The sequence below is a fragment of the Chelonoidis abingdonii genome, chromosome 3, assembly GCF_003597395.2.
Source record: "Chelonoidis abingdonii isolate Lonesome George chromosome 3, CheloAbing_2.0, whole genome shotgun sequence".
In the NCBI taxonomy this organism is placed as follows: Eukaryota; Metazoa; Chordata; order Testudines; family Testudinidae; genus Chelonoidis; species Chelonoidis abingdonii.
The window spans coordinates 128,113,921-128,134,311 of record NC_133771.1 but is presented as its reverse complement, the minus strand read 5'-3'; the positions used below and the strand labels follow the sequence as shown (position 1 = coordinate 128,134,311).

The 20,391-nt window shown below is 43.0% G+C and overlaps 1 protein-coding gene across 3 annotated transcripts in view; it reads right to left on the bottom strand.

Annotated features, from left to right (window-relative positions):
- PACRG (parkin coregulated) overlaps positions 1-20,391 on the bottom strand; it is a 468,057-nt gene that overhangs the window by 327,115 nt on the left and 120,551 nt on the right. For all 3 annotated transcript variants that reach the window (XM_075064098.1, XM_075064095.1, XM_075064096.1), the window contains one exon: positions 5,644-5,778. In XM_075064098.1, the coding sequence (XP_074920199.1) occupies positions 5,644-5,778 (135 nt within the window). The remainder of the gene's footprint in view (positions 1-5,643; positions 5,779-20,391) is intronic.

The window sequence follows — 20,391 nt, the reverse complement described above, 5'->3', positions numbered from 1 at the left end:
AAAACACACTAGCTAACATGGTTTTATTAACACAGTTTTAAACGCTACTTAGCACCTTTTTTAGAGAAGATTTAATACCTTTAAAACCATGTTAGATAGATGTAGTCTTCCACTGATACTGTTCTCAAACCAGTATTCTACCAGTGCATATGAGAGGAAAATCAGGTCCTAATTATGGCTCAAATTCTGCACACAGGGCTTGTCTATACATGGAATAGCTATTCTGCTTTAAATTCACACCCTACTTTATTCTGGAATAACTTTCATGTGTAGACAACTCCCTAAATGGGACTAATCACATACTTAAAGTTAAGCATGTGTATAAGTGTTTGCAGGTCTGTGTTTGTTTACTAGACACAATAAACCCCTCTCTAACGGGGCCAGCTCCAGGCGCCAGTGCGCCAAGCACGTGCTTGTGGCGGCATGCCACCGGGGACGCTCTGCCGGTTGCCGGGAGGGCGGCAGGCAGCTCTGGTGGACCTCCTGCAGGCGTCCCTGCGGAGGGTCCGCCGGTCTCGGGGCTCCGATGGAGCATCTGCAGACACGCCTGCAGGAGGTCCACTGGAGCCACGGGACCGGCGAGTGGCAGAGCGCCCCCTGCGGCGTGCCACCGTGCTTGGGGCAGCGAAATGGCTAGAGCCGGCCCTGCTCTCTACACATATTGTTAAACCATTGATCTTAGTTTTTATATAAATCTCTGATTTTTTTTCAGCTAACTGAAGACCACCATGTTGAGTCTAACCCTAGCTATAATGGAATGATTGAGTGATCAACACATTTTTTTAACTATTTTAACATCTCATAATTATAATTATTTTACATCATGTTTTAATAATTATTAGAAAATTAAATATTGTATATTTCATGGGAAGGAAGAACATCCTGAGCTGTTTTCCTTTGTCAGAACAAATCACGTTTTCGAGACTCCCCTTACATTAGCTCTGGTGCACCACTGAACAAACAAGCTAACGAGCAAAATGAACCATGACATGTATCTCATATAAACAGAACAAGAAAAAACAGTAAAATCATGATACTATGCGGTTATATCAGGACTAAAATATCTATGATAAATGTGACATCATTTCTTTCTTCTCTGCTTGTCCTTGTTTCAGTAAAACTGGTGGATACATGGAAATAAATGCAATAGAATAAAGTTTCTATATAGTGTTTTCTTGAAAAACCTCTTCCAAATATTGTATCATTAAAGGCAACACCTAGTTTCATTTATTAATGCAGTTCTAGCAAACTCTGTAAAGGAAAACAAAGTTTTTGACTGAGAAATATTAGATCATTGTTTTCATAATTTAGGCAGATTTAGAAGTCAACATAATGGATGAAAATTAGTATTGGGGTGTATGCCTGTATTTGAGCTATGTGTCTGTGTCTTAAAACAAAGAGAAAAATATAAACCCTACCCCCACAGCTATTAACATGTGTATGAACACCACTCTCTTCATCCTGCCCACAGTCCTGCAATAGTGGGTATCCTCCCAACTGCCAGAATCTCTACTTGGTCCCCTCATAAGGTCAGGTGGGAACCATTTTCCTTCCACCTTACCCATTTTTCAGTGTGTGCCTTAAACTGCATAGTAATCAATGGTATAATTTAGTCATCTGACTGGGATTAGGAATATCAGAAAGGGTATGGATGACATTGCAATCCTACCTCTCGCTGACCGTATTACTGTATTATGGTCCAACATGTTACTGTAGAGTTAGAGAGAGCCATTAGGGCCAGGAGAAATGTGAACTATGACAAATGAGAAAGCCTTTCCTGGATTATGTTTGCAGCACCGTAGCACACTGAACATAGCCTATGATTACCCAGGGCTATTCCATTCCAACACAACTCACCTTTCAGACACTGGGAACAACTTCTTTATTCTAGACATTAAGATTTGCTTGGAAGGTTGGCTGTATGAAAATTGTCTTGGTTACTAGCCAAGCAGTCACTAGCAGCATCTAGTGGCAAGATGGTTCTAGTCGTGGAAATATGTAGGCCAATTAGCAATTAAAATGGGGTAAAAGTGGTTGGAATCTCTCGATTTGATGTTATGAGGTTAGAAATTGAAATATCTTAGGACACTGATCCCCAATGGCAGAAAATGCTGGAGAACAGTGAGACCTCTTTATGAGTTTACAGTGAATAAGATAAATCCTGGAAGGTGGCATGGCCAAGTCAATCCATAGACCAGTCAGAGGGGATACTGGAATCTCCCAGTTTTCACTGAGAACATGGAAAAGCTATGGTTGAGAGGTTGGCTGCAGGTTCCCCTTGCTGCAAAAACTGTCTTGTTTCCCTGCATTGATTTAATAGTTATATGAAATAAAGTTACAGTTGTCCCTGCCAGCAGGTATATGGGATCTTGGGGAGCAATTACCACACAGGTGGGGTGCAAAATAAACTTTATTAAGAAAATGCAAAAAAACAGGGAAAATTCAATAGTGAGGGGTATGGGGTTTGTTAAGGTAGACGATTGGGGAGGGGTTTCTTTTAGCAAATAGTATAGGGGGTTTCAATAGTGGGGTACAATACAGTGGGGTACAATACAGTTGGTAACCAATTAACACTGAAGTATAAATGTAACAAGTAGCTAACAATTTCTATATAAAGGTGTGTCACAGCAGCATATAGCCAACTAACAGTTATGGGGAAAATGTGGTAAGTAACCAACTCTAGGTAAAAATGTGTCACAGTGGTATAAATGTAAAATGTGAGGTGTGTTTAGAGAGAAAAAGGTAACCAATGGGGTTTTATGCTAGACTTCAGTAATACAATGAGGTTTTGGGGGTAAATAGGAGAGTGTGGGAGAGAGAGAGGGATTAAAAAGGAGAGAGAGAGAGGAGAGAGCTTCAGGAGACAGAGAGCAGGCAGGCTGCAGGTTTAAACAGCAGAGAGCAGAGGGAGATTAAACTTCAGGAGACAGAGGGCAGGCAGGCTGCAGTTTAAACAGCAGAGAGACTGAGGGGTATGGGGTGACTGGAGAGCTCGGTGGGGGCAGCAGGAAGACAGACTTAACCACAACTATACAGAACACAGCAAAATCTTATCTATGACCTAACTTAACCAAGACTACACAAATTAGCAAGTAACAGAACACAATGCAACAATTTCTTAAAACCTAACTTACAGAACACAATACAAACAATTCTCTAAACCTAACTTAACCACAGCTATGCTGGGTGCTGGTTAAGTCTGGGTGCTGGGGAAAGAGAGAGAGCAGCTAAGATAATAAAATATAAAAGTATAGAGAATTTCACAGAATTTCACAGAGGGATTCTTACCAGCCCCAAAGGAAGCAGCAGAGGTAAAAGCAGCAAAATCATCAGAAGGCTGGGTACAGTCTCAATAATCAGGAGATCTCTCAGGCAGCAATTCGTTCTTCGTGGGGGGGGGGGTTCAAAAAACGGGGGTACGCTCAAAATAAAACGAGAGCGGAGAAAGGACCCCCAGAACCCCTGGCTGATCAGACCAGGCAGCAATGCAGGAACCTTTCTGAGGTCTGATCAGAAAATGTCTGGTTTTAAGGGCAAACTTAGGCAGTTTCCCACCAGTACTTTGATTGGCTCAGAGGCAGGGGGACAGGGGAAAGAAAAAAAAAAAAAAAAAAGGCAGGTGAGCACAGAGACATGTCTAGGCAGAGTCCTGTGCAATAGGTGACTCAGAAGCACATGAGGCCTATGACTCATGCCCAGGACCTTAAAAACACAATAGGCCTTGCAACTGGACATTGTCCACCCTACACCGAGCCCAGGTTTAACAAGGTGATAACAGGACTAACCCTTTGAACAGGGCAGTGGTCCCACTTAGCACAATTGGCCATCCCTTTGAAAAGGGCAATGGCTCTTGGTAAACAACTTTAAGGGGCCCTCCTGCTAAACAACTTAGCAGCCAGGGAGGGGAGGCCACAGGAGAACAAAAACAAAATGGAGTATGGGGAACAGACAACAGTCTGCTCCATGCTTCCCACAAAACAAGTGCTCTTTTTAAGAACATAAGAATGCCCATACTGGGTCAGACCAAAGGTTCATCTAGCCCAGTATCCTTTCTTCTGACATTGGCCAATGTCAGGTGCCCCAGAGGGAATGAACAGAACAGGTAATCATCAAGTGATCCATCCCCTGTCGCCCATTCCCAGCTTCTGGCAAACAGAAGCTAGAGCAGGGGTGAAAGTGGGCCAGTAGGGGCCGGTACGGCGCACTGGTAAAAAGTGGCCACCAGTCCGGCCCATATGGAGCCGATGTTAAAGCGCTACCCATCCACCCCCGCCCCCCAAGCCACCAATGGAAAAGCGGGGGCGGGGGATGGGCAACTGCTCTGGGGCCAGTGATTTAAAAGGGCCCGGGGCTCCCGGCCACCGCTAGCGCCCAAGGCCCCGACCCAGTAAGTGTACAATGTTACTTTCACCCCTGGGCTAGGGACACCATCCCTGCCCATCCTGACTAATAGCCATAGATGAACCTATCCTGCATTAACTTATCTAGTTCTTTTTTAAACTCTGTTATAGTCTTGGCCTTCACAATAACTTATAGCCTGGTAAGCAAAAAGCTATATCCGAATAACCAGTAATTAAACTGCATACTTTCACTTACCACACTATAATCCTAATCCTGGTCCCACTGATGTCAGTGAGAGGAGGATCAAACCCTGTATTGTGAAATCTCCCTTCCATTCACTGAATTAACAGAGCTACATTTTTAAATTAGGATCATGTTTGACATGAACAATTCAAATTCTACAAATCTGATGTGTTTTCCTCATGTATATCACGCTCATCCTGTGTAACTATTATTCTGTTACCAGAAAAATCTTTTTCTGGCCCAATAAATAACACAAAAAGTAAAGTAATTCTTTGATAACAAAAATAATTGAATAGCAGGAACAGATTAAAGATCAGCATTCATTTTTCAAATTAAATTTAAAAGCCTGCTCTAGCTACTTAAAAGATTGGCAAGTTTTACAAATAACATCACTGAGCCTTTCAGAGGGAAACACAGACGCATTAGAATGAAGTCATTAGGCAATACATTTATTTTGAAGCCAATTAACCTTTTGTCAGAGAAATGTCGGAGCCGTAATGGTTTCTGCAGTGGAGGTCAGCCTCTAACAGGGGCACGTATGACAGCGATTACGCTGCCTGACATATGCTGCAGACTGAGAGTACAGCCGTGGATGAGAATTGGCCTTCGTTTGTATTCTGCTCTGCATTTCCAGGGAGCAGGCAATCTTGACCTATCCATTTAGGTAATTAAAGCTTCCATTTGGAAGTGTCCTGCAGGAAGGTGAAATCTGGGGGAGATAAATGGCTGCTGTTCACTGTATCCAGCTACTTCTATCATTTGATGGACTGCCTGAAATAGGCTGGGTTGCCAAGTCCTCATAGAAATAGAGACGAATTGGGCAGGAGACAATACTCAAAGGCAAAGCAACTCTGTCATTTTCCTTTTTGCAACATATAATTTAATTGTTAGCCAAGGTAGATGGCTGACTCAGGGGGCCTTTCTCTAACAGCTCCCCCACCATCTTCCATTTGCTAAGAAATTACTCCAGTTTATTTAGTTATAAGCCAACTTTGTTTGGCAATGAGATATGTCACTTCAATAAATGCAGCTGGCTGTTACAGCTGTGCCCTGACTTACCTTCCAGGCTATTTTATTTCCTCTTGTATCATGCTCAAGGGCAATTGGAAAGTCTCCTCGCTCATAAAACTTCCGAAATGCTGTAGGCTTTGTTGGTCTTTCTTTAAACGCTCCTGCAACTGGGGGTCCTCTTACCTACAAAACACATAAACAAACAAACCATGACGCAACTGCATTTTTTAAATAAAAATGCTGAAATTTGTTTAGAAACATTAGTGGTTTAAAAGGGGTTGATAAGATAGCAGATGCCACTGATTTCACTCTTCCCATGTTATACTTCTGTAAGTGTTCTGTTAGGGTTTTTAATAGACATTAAAGGAAAGGAGTATTACTCTTAAATTTAGTATTCCTCTTTAGAATTTTGTTTGCATTGTCCTGTAGGTACTAAATGCATTGTCTGTTTTTTTGGATCATCCCATGAAAAATTGTCTTTTCATTTTAAACTCTGCATCAGTTTCCACACCTTTTAAAAATAGAAATAATACTACATGCTCACAAGTTTTACAATACTGTACATGTTGTAGGAGGTTTAATTACTTCTGGTTTGTAAAGCAGTTAAAATATAAAGCAATACTTAAGTGTAAACTATTTTTTATCAGCATCTAGAAGAACATGTCTCCTTGGGAAGCATCCTTCTATTTGCTTTAATATGAAAGTAAGACACAAATCACTTCCCCTTTGCTTTTTGGCATGGGAGAGGGGAGAGATACACACAAATACTGGCTATAGCAGTAGGTACATGTTTAAGAGAGAGAGGGTTCTAAGAAGTCCTGAATGTACAAACAGCATGTTTTTGGCAATAGGAGGTGTGTCCAAGAGGAGGGAGTGGAGCTGGAGTAGGCCACCAAACACAATAGTATCCTCCTCATAATGTGCAGAAATTTCTTCACAATGTCTTGTTAAAGTTAAAGTGACCCCCATCAGCATTAACTTCTGCAAAAAAAACCCCACTCTGTGCCTTCTGTAAGCAAATTCACTAAAGTCAATGCATTAATACTGGTGTAAAAAAAGAATCAGGCCTGGAAATAAGGCCTTGTCTCCATGGAAAAATGGACCAACATAACTATTATGGAAAAATTATTGTTCCAGAATAGCTCCCCATTATGATACTTTATTCTGGAATAAAAATGAGTTTATGTTTCTGATCCCTCATCACCAATGGGGACTGCAACTTGGGGGCTCTGCTTATTACAGGGGGCACTTTCCCAGTCAGTAGAGATGAAGTGCTGGACTGGGTGTAGCAGAAATTAGTACATCTTAGCCTTGCCCTGCCCCCTTGCCATCAACAGGGACAATGGTTGGCAGCAGTGGTGAGTAAGAGGGCTCCTCTTATAACAGAAGGCATTTCCCAGAAAGCAGGGACTTGTGCTTTTTTGTTTTGTTTTTTTCTTCGTAATTTTGTTCATCTGCCAGTCATTCATAGCTCCTCAACACATGTATCTTCTGCATCATAAGGTACGTCCAGACTACCCGCCGGATCGGCGGATAGCGTTCAATTTATCAGGGATCAATATATTGCGTCTCATCTAGACGCGATATATCAATCCCCAAACGCGCTCCCCGTCTACTCCGGAACTCCACCAGAGCGAACAGCGGTAGCAGAGTCGACAGGGGAGCCGCGGCCATCGATCCTGTGCTGTGAGGACGGGAGGTAAGTTGAAATAAGATGTCGACTTCAGCTACGGTATTCCTGTAGCTGAAGTTGCGTATCTTACATTGACTCCCCCTCCAGTGTAGACCAGGCCATAGTATCTATTCATCCTCTTCCTCCCCTGCCCCTCCCATCCCCTTCCTTCAGTGGCTCCATCTTGACTTATCCCTCTATAATCCCCACCATCTTTACCTACTCCTCTTCCCCTCTTCGCACTGATCTCCTACCTTCTTCCACCAGTACAAATCTAGCTCCCACATCCTCCTCCTACAAATGTTTGGTGACATTTGTCCTAACCTTGACTCTCACACCACCGCCACCATTTGAACCTCACACATGCCCACTGCCTCTGCTTCTCTTGTGCCATCATTCCTAAAGTCACACGTATACCCCCTTCTTTCCTTCCCATCTCTTTCTGTATCTCTTATCCTACTGCCTCCACTTCTCCCTGCATAGGATCTTGCCTATTTCCTCCAAGAGAAAATTAGCAAAATACAACATGATCTTCTCCTTGGCTTGCCTTCCTGTCCTCTTCTACACCTCTTCTCCCTCTCTCTTATCACAGATACAGAAGTTTCTTGTCTGCTCTCCTCCTCTAACCTCATCACTTACCTCAGTGACTCCACCCCATCCTCTTTCCTGATCTCCCTCTTGTCCACTCTCATTCCCTCCCTCTTACTTCCCTCTGGTGCTTTCCCCTCACAATACAAAGCTTTGGTGTCTCCCATTTAAAAAAAAACTCTTACCCTTGATCCCATTTGCCTCTTCAACTCCCACAACATTTCCCTTCTCCCTCTCATCTCTAAACTTAGTCAACACACTGTCTGCAATCACTGACTGTAGTAAGTCTCGTCCAGTTCCATCCTAGACCTTCTCCAGTCTGGCGTCTGTCCCTTTCACTCCACGGAAATGGCTCTTGCCAAAATCTGTAATGTCTTCCTAGCCAAAGCTCATAACCAACACTACATACTCATCTTTCTTGACATGTCTTATATTCATAGATTACAAGGCCAAAAGGGACCCTTGTGATCACTGACACAATCAACCATGGTCTTCTTTAAGTCTTGTCCTCTATTGGCTTCTGTGACTCTGTTCTATCCTGGTTCTTCTCCTAGTGATTCTGCTCCTATCTCTGTAGTCACTCCTTCAGCATATCCTTCAGCGGATCCTCCTCATCCCCTCTCCAACTTTCTGTGGGGGAATCCATACGGGTCTATCCTTGGTCCCTTCTCTTTTTCCTCTATCCCTTATCTCTGGGTAATCTCATCTGCAAATACAAATTCAAGTACCATCTCTGTGCTGATGAATCACAAATCTGTCTCTGTATTCCAGACCTGTCTCGTCTCTCCAAATTAAAATCTCATCTCATCTCTCTGACATCACCTCATGGATGTCTAGCTGCAAGCTCAAGCACAATATGGTTACAACTAAGCTCATAATTCCCCACTATCTCCTTCTCAATCATTGTGAGCAATATCACTAGGGCTGGCAAGAAAATAAGAATTCCATTTCACAGACTATTATGAAGTTTCAGAATTTCATTCCACATCAGAACAGATCTTTCAAAATTTTGGGAAAAAACAGAGAGAGGGAAAGACACACCTTAGAGGGAAAGACACACACTAGAATAAACTGGTGGCTAGGGTACTCAGCTGGGATGTGGAAGAATTATGTTCATGTCCCTACTCTCCCACATCAAAGGTGAATGCCTTAACAATTAGGATATTGGCTATTTTGAGATGGGGGGCAGGGATGTCTGTCTCTCTTTGACCAGGAAGTCCATCCTGGACTTGAGATATTTTGCTGTTGAAACCAATATGCTTCAGTGAAAAGTTTCAGTTTTGACAAAACAAACAACGTTTTGTTGAAAAATTTCCGACCAGTTCTAAACACTGTCCTGACTGTCTCTCAGGCCTGTAACCCAGGTGTCATCTTAATTCAGACCTCTCTCTAACTCCTCATATCTGTGTTCCATCTAAGTATTGCAGATTTTTTTCAATAACATTTATATATTATGGTCTTTTCTATCCATCTACATACCTAAAACTGTCATTCATGCTTTCAGTATCTCAATTATTCCAACAATCTTTTGCTTGGCCTTGACAAATCAATCTTTGGCCTGCACATATCCATTCAGAATGCTGCTGCAAATATCATTCTCCTAACCCATCACTTTGACCATATTAGCCCTCTCTTTGCATCCTTCCACTGGCTCCTCCCTGTCTGGCATGCCAAACATAAGCTACTTTTCTTCACATTCAAGGAGCTTCATGGTCTATACCCATCCTGCCTATCATCTCTCATTCACTATCGAGATGTTAACCACTGCCTTGAGTTAGCCAATGATGGCAGTCTTCCTCATCCGCTTGTTACATTTTCAGGCAAGCACTTTTGCGCTTTCTCCCATGATGCCCTTCACTTGAGAGGAGCTCTCCATAAGTATCCAGAAAGCTACCTTATTACCTTCCTTCAAATTCCTCCTTAAAACTCTCCTTTTCCTTGATGCCTTACAATAAACTTGACAACCATTAAGCCATGGGTGTGCTGCTACCACTATTTATCATGATGACCAATAGTGTCTGATTGCTTCCCCCATATATATGTCTGTATATGTCTGATGTTTCATCTGATATTTAGATTATAAGCACTTTGGGGCAGGGACCATCTTTTTGTTCTGTGTTTGTATAGTGACTAGCACAATGGGGTCCTTGTCCATAACTAGGGCTCTGAGGCACTATGATAAGATACATAAATAAACAAATAGGCAATTTGATTCCAGAATAGCGTCAAACCAAGAGAGTTATTCCAAAATAGCTCAATTATACTGGAACAGTTATTCAGAAATAAATATGCCAATCAATTTCCCCTGTGTAGATAAGGTCTAACTTTCCCACTTCCATGATTCTTCCATTATAGGGGATTCTTCTGAAAGAAGACCGGGTCAGGCAAATATCCTTTGCTTAATATTTTTTCTTCTTGTAGGATAGGTTTTATTGGCTGAGCAAAGAGAGGTCTCAGCAAATGGAGCACTGTGGTACTTTTACAGAGCTGTCGGTGTGCAAGGGTCTTGACTGGAATAGCCAGGATTGCTTCAGATCAGGAGCTATATTGGCTGAGTAGGAATGAGGCTGGAAATTTGCCCAGTAACTTCCCTCACACTATCCCTGGTACAGACAAGATAATTTTCTTTTGTCCAGTCAAAACTGTTTTTGTTCATATAAACAGTGCTTATTTGGTGCAGAATCCTTTGCCTGCAGTACCAAATGCGTCTGTCAAGGTGAGAGATGGTCAAGAAAGGCAGTAGAGTTAGGGTTTAAGGTTAGGGTTAGGGTTACTGGAGGGAGAGAGTGAAGTTTGGTGGAGTTTCCCCTGATGTCACAATGATGCTGTTCAGGCTCCTCTGCCTAAAGCACCAAATGAGCACCCTCAAGGGGAAGCTGTTGATAAGAAATTGATAAAACAACAAAGAGAAGATGACTTAGAAACCAATTTTTTTCAAAATTTCCTACCCCAAAATTGGCATTTTCCAATCAGGTCTAAGAGGACAATTACTTATTTATGTAGTGCTGATGGAAGATTTGATTCTGTTTATTTAAAGCAACCCAATTTCTCATAAATGCATACGGTATGTTCCTATTCATTTAAAAGACAAAAATGTTCAAATTATCTTTCTAAGAACCTTCCAGGTATATGAGTTCTCAACCTTTAAGTGGGGGCAAATGTTGTGACTGGGACACTGAAGTAAACTAAACAATACCACATAATCTCTAAATATTAAAAAATATACAACATTAAATTTCATCTGCCATCTTGTTGCCCAGTCATTCAGTTTTGAGAGATTCTTTTGTAGCTCTTCACAGTCTGCTTGGGTCTTAACTATCTTGAGTAATTTTGTACCATCTGCAAATTTTGCCATCTCAGTGTTTACCCCTTTTTCCAGATCATTTATGAATAGGTTGAATAGGACTGGTCCCAGAACAGACCCCTGGGGGACACCACTATTTACCTCTCTCCATTCTAAAAACTGACCATTTATTCCTACCCTTTGTTTCCTATCTTTTAACCAGTTACCAGTCCATGAAAGCACCTTCCCTCTTATCCCGTGGCAGCTTACTTTGTATAAGACCCTTTGGTGAGGGACCTTGTCAAAGGCTGTCCCTACATGTTATGGATTCCATTGTTATACCTAGTGACAAAGACATTATGAAAGTTTTCCATTATGTTTTTCACAAAAAAACCCTCCCTTTTACAATTTGAGAAAAATACTTCACTTCAATACTGCAGTTAGAAAGACTAAGATCAGAGAGTAATTGATCGCTTCCAGCTAATTAAAGGCTAATATTCACATTGGCAAAGTATACGAAGCAATAAACAGCTTTTGAGGTTTGTTAAATGCCAAAGATAAGTTGAAGAGTCTGGTAATTGCAAAAGTCCTTGAATGCAGTTCTATGCTACTGAATGTTATTCCTGCTATGTGACAAGATAAAAGATACAAGCCATTAAACAAAAAAGGGGAAAAAATCCACAATTTTTCCTTGCTTCACGGGTGTTTAAAACCATTTGTACTGTTATTTTCTTGGACTTTTCAATGACAGCACATTAATAACATGAGCTAGACAGATTATTATTTGAGGACAGATTTAAACAAGGATTAATTATCTGAGAATAGAACTACAGGGATAACTTTTCTAAGGAGGGAGACAAGATGTATACACTCCATTGGACCTATAAAAGAAAACAAAAAATTGTATATTTTGCAAGTGCAAACTGGTGGTGTTGATTCAAACTAAGTAAATATTGTGGCAAATTGCCGGTACTGTTCTCTGGGTCTCGCGCTTTCTCTTCTCTGGGGTAGGGTCAGGGCGATATTGCTTGCCTCTGAACCAGTTCTTAATCACTCCCCTAGTGTCCTTGGAGGAGGGGAGTGGAGAGGGAGGGACCTGGGCCCGCCCTCTACTCCAGGTCCCAACCCAGGGGCCCTGGGTTGTGGTGAACCACTTTTGATAGCGTTTCTTCCCCTAGTTTACTTCCCTCTCATCTTTACCGTCAAGCTTTGTGAAGGGCTTCTTCACCCTCTTTCTTCTATACAAGCCTGGTATCCCCTTACTAGTTCTCGTTGGCTTCCCATCCACCGCAGGCACTCCCTCCAAACCGGTATTCTCAATTCTACTCTCGCAAATACTCTTCCTTCCTGCAATCTGCACTCCTAGCTCGCCAAATCCAACCTTTCTCCTTCAACTACCACCCCTTGTCTGACCTGAACAGGGTTATATCCCATGTCTCTCCGTGCTCTACTGATGAGTCAGTGGCTCTAATTGGAGTTCATGTGCCTAACTGAGTCAGGTGCTTAATTCTGGAGTCCAGGTGCTCTAAGTGATGAATTCATGCCTCTAATTGCGGGTTCTAGCGTGCTCTAACTGAAGTCAGGTGCTCTAATTAATCTAAAGCAAACCTTCCTCCCTTGGCAGGGAATAAGGCCCCCTGCTAACACTCTTATGCTGCCCTCTGGCCATGCTGTATCACAATATATATGGGAACAGCTGACTGTTACTCAATTGTATGTGCAAATACATGTTTTCTCAGTTATAAAAAGTGAATAACCATTCAAATGCTGGTATGGAATATGAATGACATGATCACACACATATAGTCTTAGAAAGGGTTAGTATTATTAGTAAGAGCCTTACTCTTTAGACTTCTTAAAACTATGATTGGCCAAGATCATTCTATTGTCTCCATAATAAATCTTATGAACAACTAATAGCACAGAATATATTTGGTAAGTTTGTAAGATATTATTTGAAAGGTTTAAAACAGATTTTCATGTTCTTTGATTCATATATTTGGATGCTGACTAGAAAGACAGAAAAGTCTGGAATTTCACTCTTCCTAGAAGCTAATCAGTTCTTATTAGACGGGTTCTTGATGATGAGTAGATTAACCAGGTTTTATTTACATAGCTCTTCCAGAATATTTAAAAATATATTTAACAGTTACAAAGTTATTGGTATCAGAAGTCATCTGACTACCAGTTAAGGTGCTGGGTTTTTTCCATGCATTGTTTCACCTGAAAAGTTCTTTGCAACCTTAATTGCAGATTATTATGGTACTATATTCTCATCTTGAATGATGGAGAAAGTTGGTTAGGAAACCAAAGGGCTACATTCTGATTCTTTATACTCAAACTGAGCATGGGGTATGTGTGGGAAGTGGTGTTATAATAGCAGAGTGGGGGTTCAATGAGCCATTCCACCTTCACATGGCAGATGTAGACAGGATGGCTCAGGGAACTGGAATGGCAGAACATTCACCAGTGTTCTTTACAACTCATCCAAAATGGAGCAGTGTTTACTGGTAAGTGGTTATACTGCTCAAGCCACTTCAGGGCTGGGGACCACCACCTGTGCAACAGTAACATCTTCTGCTGTCCTGTCCCAATAGAGCATCACTCTACCTGGTTCCTGTACAGGAGTGCTGGGACACAGAGGATTTCAGAGAGTAGGGAGGGAGACATGTCTGCACCTTTTCCTCTCCTCTAGAGCATACAAGACAAGGTAGAAATTAGCCAAAATCTTGAGAATGCAAAAATCCTTGAAATACAAACAGCAATTACAGAAATAATTGAAAAATTTTAAAATAAAGACATGGTATAGATATTATAGGTGAGGCTAGAAATGACACTTATTAAGGTTGCCTGACATTTCCCATTATAAGATCTTGTTTTTAATTGTTTTTAACTTTGCAAAACTTCAACCATTCAGGCTGAAATTTTTCCATGCCAGGTGTCTGCCTCAGGTTGAATTTTTTTGGAAAATGTAATCCAAAATGGTTCAATCATTTCCAAGAAAGAGGCAAGGAAAAAAATCCATTCTTTGAAAAGTTCTAGAACTTTCACACTTTTGAGCGGGGACTTGAAATTTGGCAAGGCAGTCGCCTTTGTGGCAGGGATGTGACTTTTGCTAGCCCTGTGCAAATCTACCCAAATCTCAGAAGATTCCATCCTCACTGAGCATTCTCAGACCTCTCACTGCATCTAAAGCTGACCACACTGTGAATGAATCATCCCCATACAATGACTGAGCATTCTCCATCGCCTCACAGCTTTTTGTGCTGTCCAGACTACGGATTCATCATCCCTAGAAATCAACAGAGTGTGCTCATTCCAGACCAGTGCTACCAGGCCAATGGCTGCTCGCAGGTAGGGGCTGGGCACTGGAACCAAAAGCAGGAATTTTGGCTGTCCTATGCTCTCAATGACTACCCTACTGCAACCCAGGCAGAAAGGTATAGAAAGCTATCAGATTCAAATGCAGAGGCAACAAAAGCTGGACTGGAGGGGAGGTAGAAAAGGTGTAGATTGGGACAAGGAGTCTGGTGAGACTGGGACTGGAGTGGGGAGACTGGGACTGGTTGGGCATGGAGACTAGAATTAGAATGAAGAGGAAGGAAGAGGAGACTGATATTGGGAGCTGAGGTAGGGGAAGCTGGGGCTGGTTGAGAAAGGAAGCTAGGACTCAGAGTCTGGAGATGGGAACTGGGACTGGCTGGTCAGAGAAACTGGGACTAGAATGAGAAACTTGAAAAATGGGATGTGCGACTGGGTAGGCAAGGAGAAAGCATCTGGGGCAAGGAGCAAGAAGTGGAAAAGAGACAGGACTGGGACAGATTGAAGAAGATTGAGTGGATGTGAAGCTTGGGGAAATGGGCAGAAGAGTCCGTGCCCACTAGAGCACACTCCCCACCCTAGAGCCTAGAATGGAGCTCAAAATTCCTGAGTCTCACCATTGCTTTGCTATCAGGAAGTATTTGTGAAACCCACTGGCAAAGTATGTATCTCATCTACTGTTTTCAGTGTTGTAGCTGTGTTGGTCCAAGGATATTAGAGAGACAAGGTGGGTAAGGTAATATCCTTTATTGGACCAACTTAGACAAGTTAATGGAGGATAGGTTCACCAATGGCTATTAGCCAAGATGGTTAGGGATGCAACTTCATGCTCTGGGTGGCCCACAGCCTCTGACTGCCAGATACAGGGCCTGGATGATGAAGGATGGATCACTTGAGAATTTATCTGTTCTATTCATTCCCTCCAAAGCATTTGGAATTGGCCACTGTTGGAAGACAGGATAATGGGCTGGATGGACCATCGATCTGACCCAATTTGGTCATCCTTATGTTCTTATGTTAACTTCTGCTGGTGAAAGAGATAAGCTTTCAAGCTATACAGCACTCTTCTTCTGATCTGGGGAGGCATTCAGAGTATCACCGCTAACTGCAAGATGGAGCTGATTGTTTAGTAAAAGTAGTAAACACATATTCTAAGGGACCATTCAGGGTGAAGTGGACCATTAACACCATAGCAGCCACAGGACAAAAACGGGGTAGAGGAGGTGTTAGGGCGTTGCAGATTGTTGGAATCAGACACAAATCCAGTGTCTTTATTAAGACCATTATATTTACTGTCTAGCAAAGTTATGAATTTAATATCTCAGGCTCATCTTCTGAAAATGTTGTGAAGGTTTCCTTTGAGGACAAGAACCAAGAGGTCAGATGTGGACTGACTATTTTGTGAAAAATATTCACCCATGGGTGATATGGTGTTTTTGTCTTTTATCAGTTTTCTGTGTGAGTTCATTTGAGAGTGTAGTGATCGTCTGGCTCACCAACCTAATTGTTATTGGGACATTTATTGCACTGAATGAGGTATACCACATGTGGTATACCGCAACCTGTGATAGGCATGTGTAGGAAACATGGATCTTGAAATGTGTGTTGAGGGGGTTTTGAGCATCACAGCAGTGGAGATATGTCTGCAGATTTTTCACTTTGAGTTGGTGGGTCTTAGCCTGTGGGGAACTTGCTTCTGATGATGAGTTTGGAGAGGTTGGGAATGTGGCTTGAAGGCCAAAAGAAGAAGTTGGGAAAGATTTCTTTCAGGATGTGTCCCCCATCAAGTGTGGGTTGTAATTGTTTAATGATACCCCAGGTGGATTCCAGTGTAAGGTGGTAGGTGACAACTAGGGGTGTGCAGTCAGAGGGTTTTTATTTTCTGTATTGAAGCAGAATCTCTAAGGGTATTTGGATGGCCCATTCCATGAAGTGATCTGCTCCTTTGGTGGAGTGTCCTTGTTTGCTGAAGATGCTTTTAAGTGTGTTAAGGTGTGTATCCTAGACTTTCTCCTCACAGCATATTCTGTTGTATCTAGTAAAACAGATCTGCATGTCAGATCTAAAGGTTCCAACCCTGATGATTTATCATATGGCTGTCAATATGATACCACATGATGGCATTTCTGTGTTTTTCAAAAAAAGAACAGGAGTACTTGTGGCACCTTAGAGACTGACAAATTTATTTCAGCATAAGCTTTCATGGGCTACAGCCCACTTCTTTGGATGTTCTTTTTGCGGATACAGACTAACACGGCTGCTACTCTGAAACCTGTTTTTTTCAGTTTGCTTATATCATGCAGAGTTCCTAAGTTTGATATGATTGCATGGTGTGCAGAATGTCTCGTTACTTGTTTGATTTTTCCAGACAAGCTGTATCATTTACCGCCCCCATCCCCGAGAATTAAAATATCACATTCATATGTCTACATAGAGTACATGTGTATTATACAATCTATACAGAATTACATTTAAAAAACTCAGTTTGAAAGAACATTAAGGTTGCAAAGTCAAACACTCAAAAGTTAGGAAATGCCTGTGCAAACTTAAATTGCCCCCTTGTGATTAAGTGTTATAATACAGTTTTTATTTATGTGATCACATACTATTTCTTCCCAAAGAACCCCTACCTCAATGCACAGAATGGACCTGCTCTGGGGATAAATCAGGATTGTATGAAGATTTGTCCATAGGACCTCCACTTCATTTGTTGCAGAAGTTTGAAGGTGTGTGGCAAACAAAGCAGAAAACTACGGGAAGAGAATGGACTTTCTCATGGCTAAGGCAATTGAAAGCTGTTAGGGACTAAAAACAGTCACCTACCTTTTTGTAACTGTTGTTCTTCAAGATGTGTTGCTTATCCCTACGCCTTCTCAGTTCCCTTTTGCCGGCAACTCTGACAGAGGGGCAGGAGAGCGGGTAATGGAATGGACATGAGCAACACATCTCAAAGGTAACAATTTTTTCTTCTTTGAGTTCTTGCTCATGTCCATTCCATTCTAGGTGACTCACAAGCAGTGTCCATGGAGGTGGGCTTGGAGTTCACAGTCTTGCAGGTTGCAGCACTGCTCTACCAAAGCCAGTGTCGTCTCAAACTAGATGGGTAAGTGCATAATGAGACGCAAATGTGTGGACAGACAAACAGGTAGCAGCTCTATAGGTCTCCTGGATTGGAACCTGCACCACGAAGGCCACTGATAACGCCTGTGCCCCAGTCAAGTGTGCCGTCATGATTGCCGGCAGAGGCATGTTTGTCAGCTCAGAGCATTAGCAGATGCAGACAGGGTATAGCCTCGAGATACAATCTTTAGAACCCAACGGTCTGAGGTGATCTGCAACCAGGCTGAATGGGACGGAGGAACGGAGATGGTGGAGGAAAGAACCAGATGGATCCAGGGAGATGACAGGGGTGTCAAGCATACCCTGAAAGGGAGCACTTCTGGCCCCCTGGATGCTTTAATGGGCTGTGCAGGTGAGCAGGAGAAGGAAGGATGGTGACAACTAAAGCTCCTGTCTCTATCTCTTCTCATTGAGACCCCTGGTGGCAGGGGTGACCAGTACTACTTCCTTGCAGGCTGTGGCGTATTCATACCCAGTGAGTGAAGGGTGGCCCAAATGTCCTTCAACCATCCAGCCTCGCGTCCATCTGCTCTGCAAAGAATCCATCTCCATCAAAATGGAAGGTCCTGGATTGAGGACTGCATTTCTTGGGACAGCCTAGCAGTCTGAAGCCAGGGGCTGTGCTCATGATCACTGCCAGGATGCAATCAACGTAGCCACCGAGTCAGCTTCATCCCACGCCATTTGAAGGGATCACCTTGCTGCCATGGTACCCTCCTGCACCAGGGTGCTGAATTCCTGGTCCAAATCTTGGGAGAGGGACTCCTTGAACTTATGAGAGAGTCCCATAAGTTAAAATTGTACCTGCCCAAGAGAGCCTGGTGGTTTGCCACCCAGAATTGCATGCAGGCTGTCAAATAAATTTTCCTTCTGAAAAGGTCTAGTCTTTTGACTTCTTTATTCTTGGGGGTTGAACTGGTGTGCCTCTGCTTGTCCTTTTTGTTGGCCACAGAGATGAGCAGTGAGCCTGGACATGGGTGGCTATACAGGTAATCAAACCCTCTGGCCAGCATGCAATACTTCTTTTTGTCCTTTTTGGAGGTGGGAGGGATGGATGACGGGGTTTGCCAGAGGGCCTTGGCAATTTTCAGGACTTCATCATGCACTGGTAGTGCAACACAGGCAGTGGTAGAGGCTAAGAGCACATTGAACAAGGTGTCCACATGCTCAGCCATCTCCTCCACCTCTAAGCCCAAGTTCTTGGCACCCCATCAAAGCAGGGCCTGGTGTTCTTTAAAATCATCCGGCAGGCTGGCCCTTGAGGGTCCCACTGCCACCTTGTCTGGGGATGAGGACAATGACTGAACCATTGCAGGAGGCCCTGGGGCATCATCTCCCATGAGGGAAGGGGATTTTGGAGTGAGCACTGACTCCTTTACCCCAACATCTGAGTGCGTTTCCCACACTGATCCTGGTGCTGCTAGTGCCATTAACCATTACTCCAAGGCAGTAGCCAACAAGTGGTGTGAAGGGGGCATCAGCATCACTCCATGCACTCCAATAGGACCACTGCACTGGCCACTGGCTGTGCTGCCAAGGCAGCGCCACAGAAGTTAGTGCAACCTCCGATGCCCAATCACATTGGTGATGCCTTGGCAAGGGGTTAAACTTCCCTTCCATGCCAGAGGAATCCCTTCCAGTGACCATGCAGGAGCCATCAATGCCTGCATTGGTCAGCTGGAGACTGGCACTTTGAATAGGAGGACCTGTGCTGGGATCAGGGGGACCGGTATCACAACAGAGATTGTTTCCACAGAGCAGATGACGGGGACTGTGATGGGATCCCTGGGGTGCAGCCTGATATTGTGGGACCGCTGTGCCTCCTTAACTCTTCAGCCTGGGTTATCTCTCACAATGCTTTGCTAGTGGCAAGCAGCAAACCCCTCCAGGTGCTGTGATCACTCAGCACAACGGCATGTGGATCCCCACACCAAGCTAACTTGCATTAATGCTCCCAGAGCCACTCATGAATTGCACAGAGAAAGCCACCAGCTAAATCCCCCCAGCTCCCAGCCTTGTACCTCAGGAACATACCGTCTTACACTGCTCAAGATGAAAAATACAAATTTACTAATTGGTTCACCACTTCATCAATGGAAAGTGGATATACACAAGACTTTGCAAACCTAAGCAGATTTGCCACACACTTCATATAAATTCACTGGTAAAGATAAACAGTAAAACAAATTTATTGACTACAAAAGATAGATTTTAAGTGATTATAAGGGATAGGCAAAAAGTCAGAGTTAGTTACCAAAATAAAATAAAATATAAGCATGCAGTCTAAACTCTCAACCCTATTAGAGGGGACAACATCTAGATTAAGCAGTTTTTCTTACCCCACTGGATATTACAGTCCTTAATATACAGGTTTGTCCCCTAAACCTGGGACAGTCTCCTCTGTGGGAGTCTTCAGTCTTCTGAGTGTCTTTATTGCTTGCAGTATACATGGGGGCATGAGAAAAACCCAGCATGGGGCCCCCGTGTTCTGTTTTATACTCTCAGTCCCATGTGTTTGGAGCCCACAAGTCCAGGCATGTCTGGTGGACATTGCTGAGTCCCCAGGCAAGGTTGAGCAATTCCCCTAGTATGGCCTTATGCAGGTGAGTCACTGTATTGTAGCTCTCTTGCCGGACAATGGCTGTTTCTGTTCACCACCCACCCACATGTTGGTTACCTTCCTTATCATTGTCTCTGCAGAGCTAATATCTGGGCATCTCCCAAACCCACAGCATATTTTTGTGACAACCATATAACACATTCTCATAACTTAACAGTATACATATTTAGACAGAAAAATGATGTTCAGCAG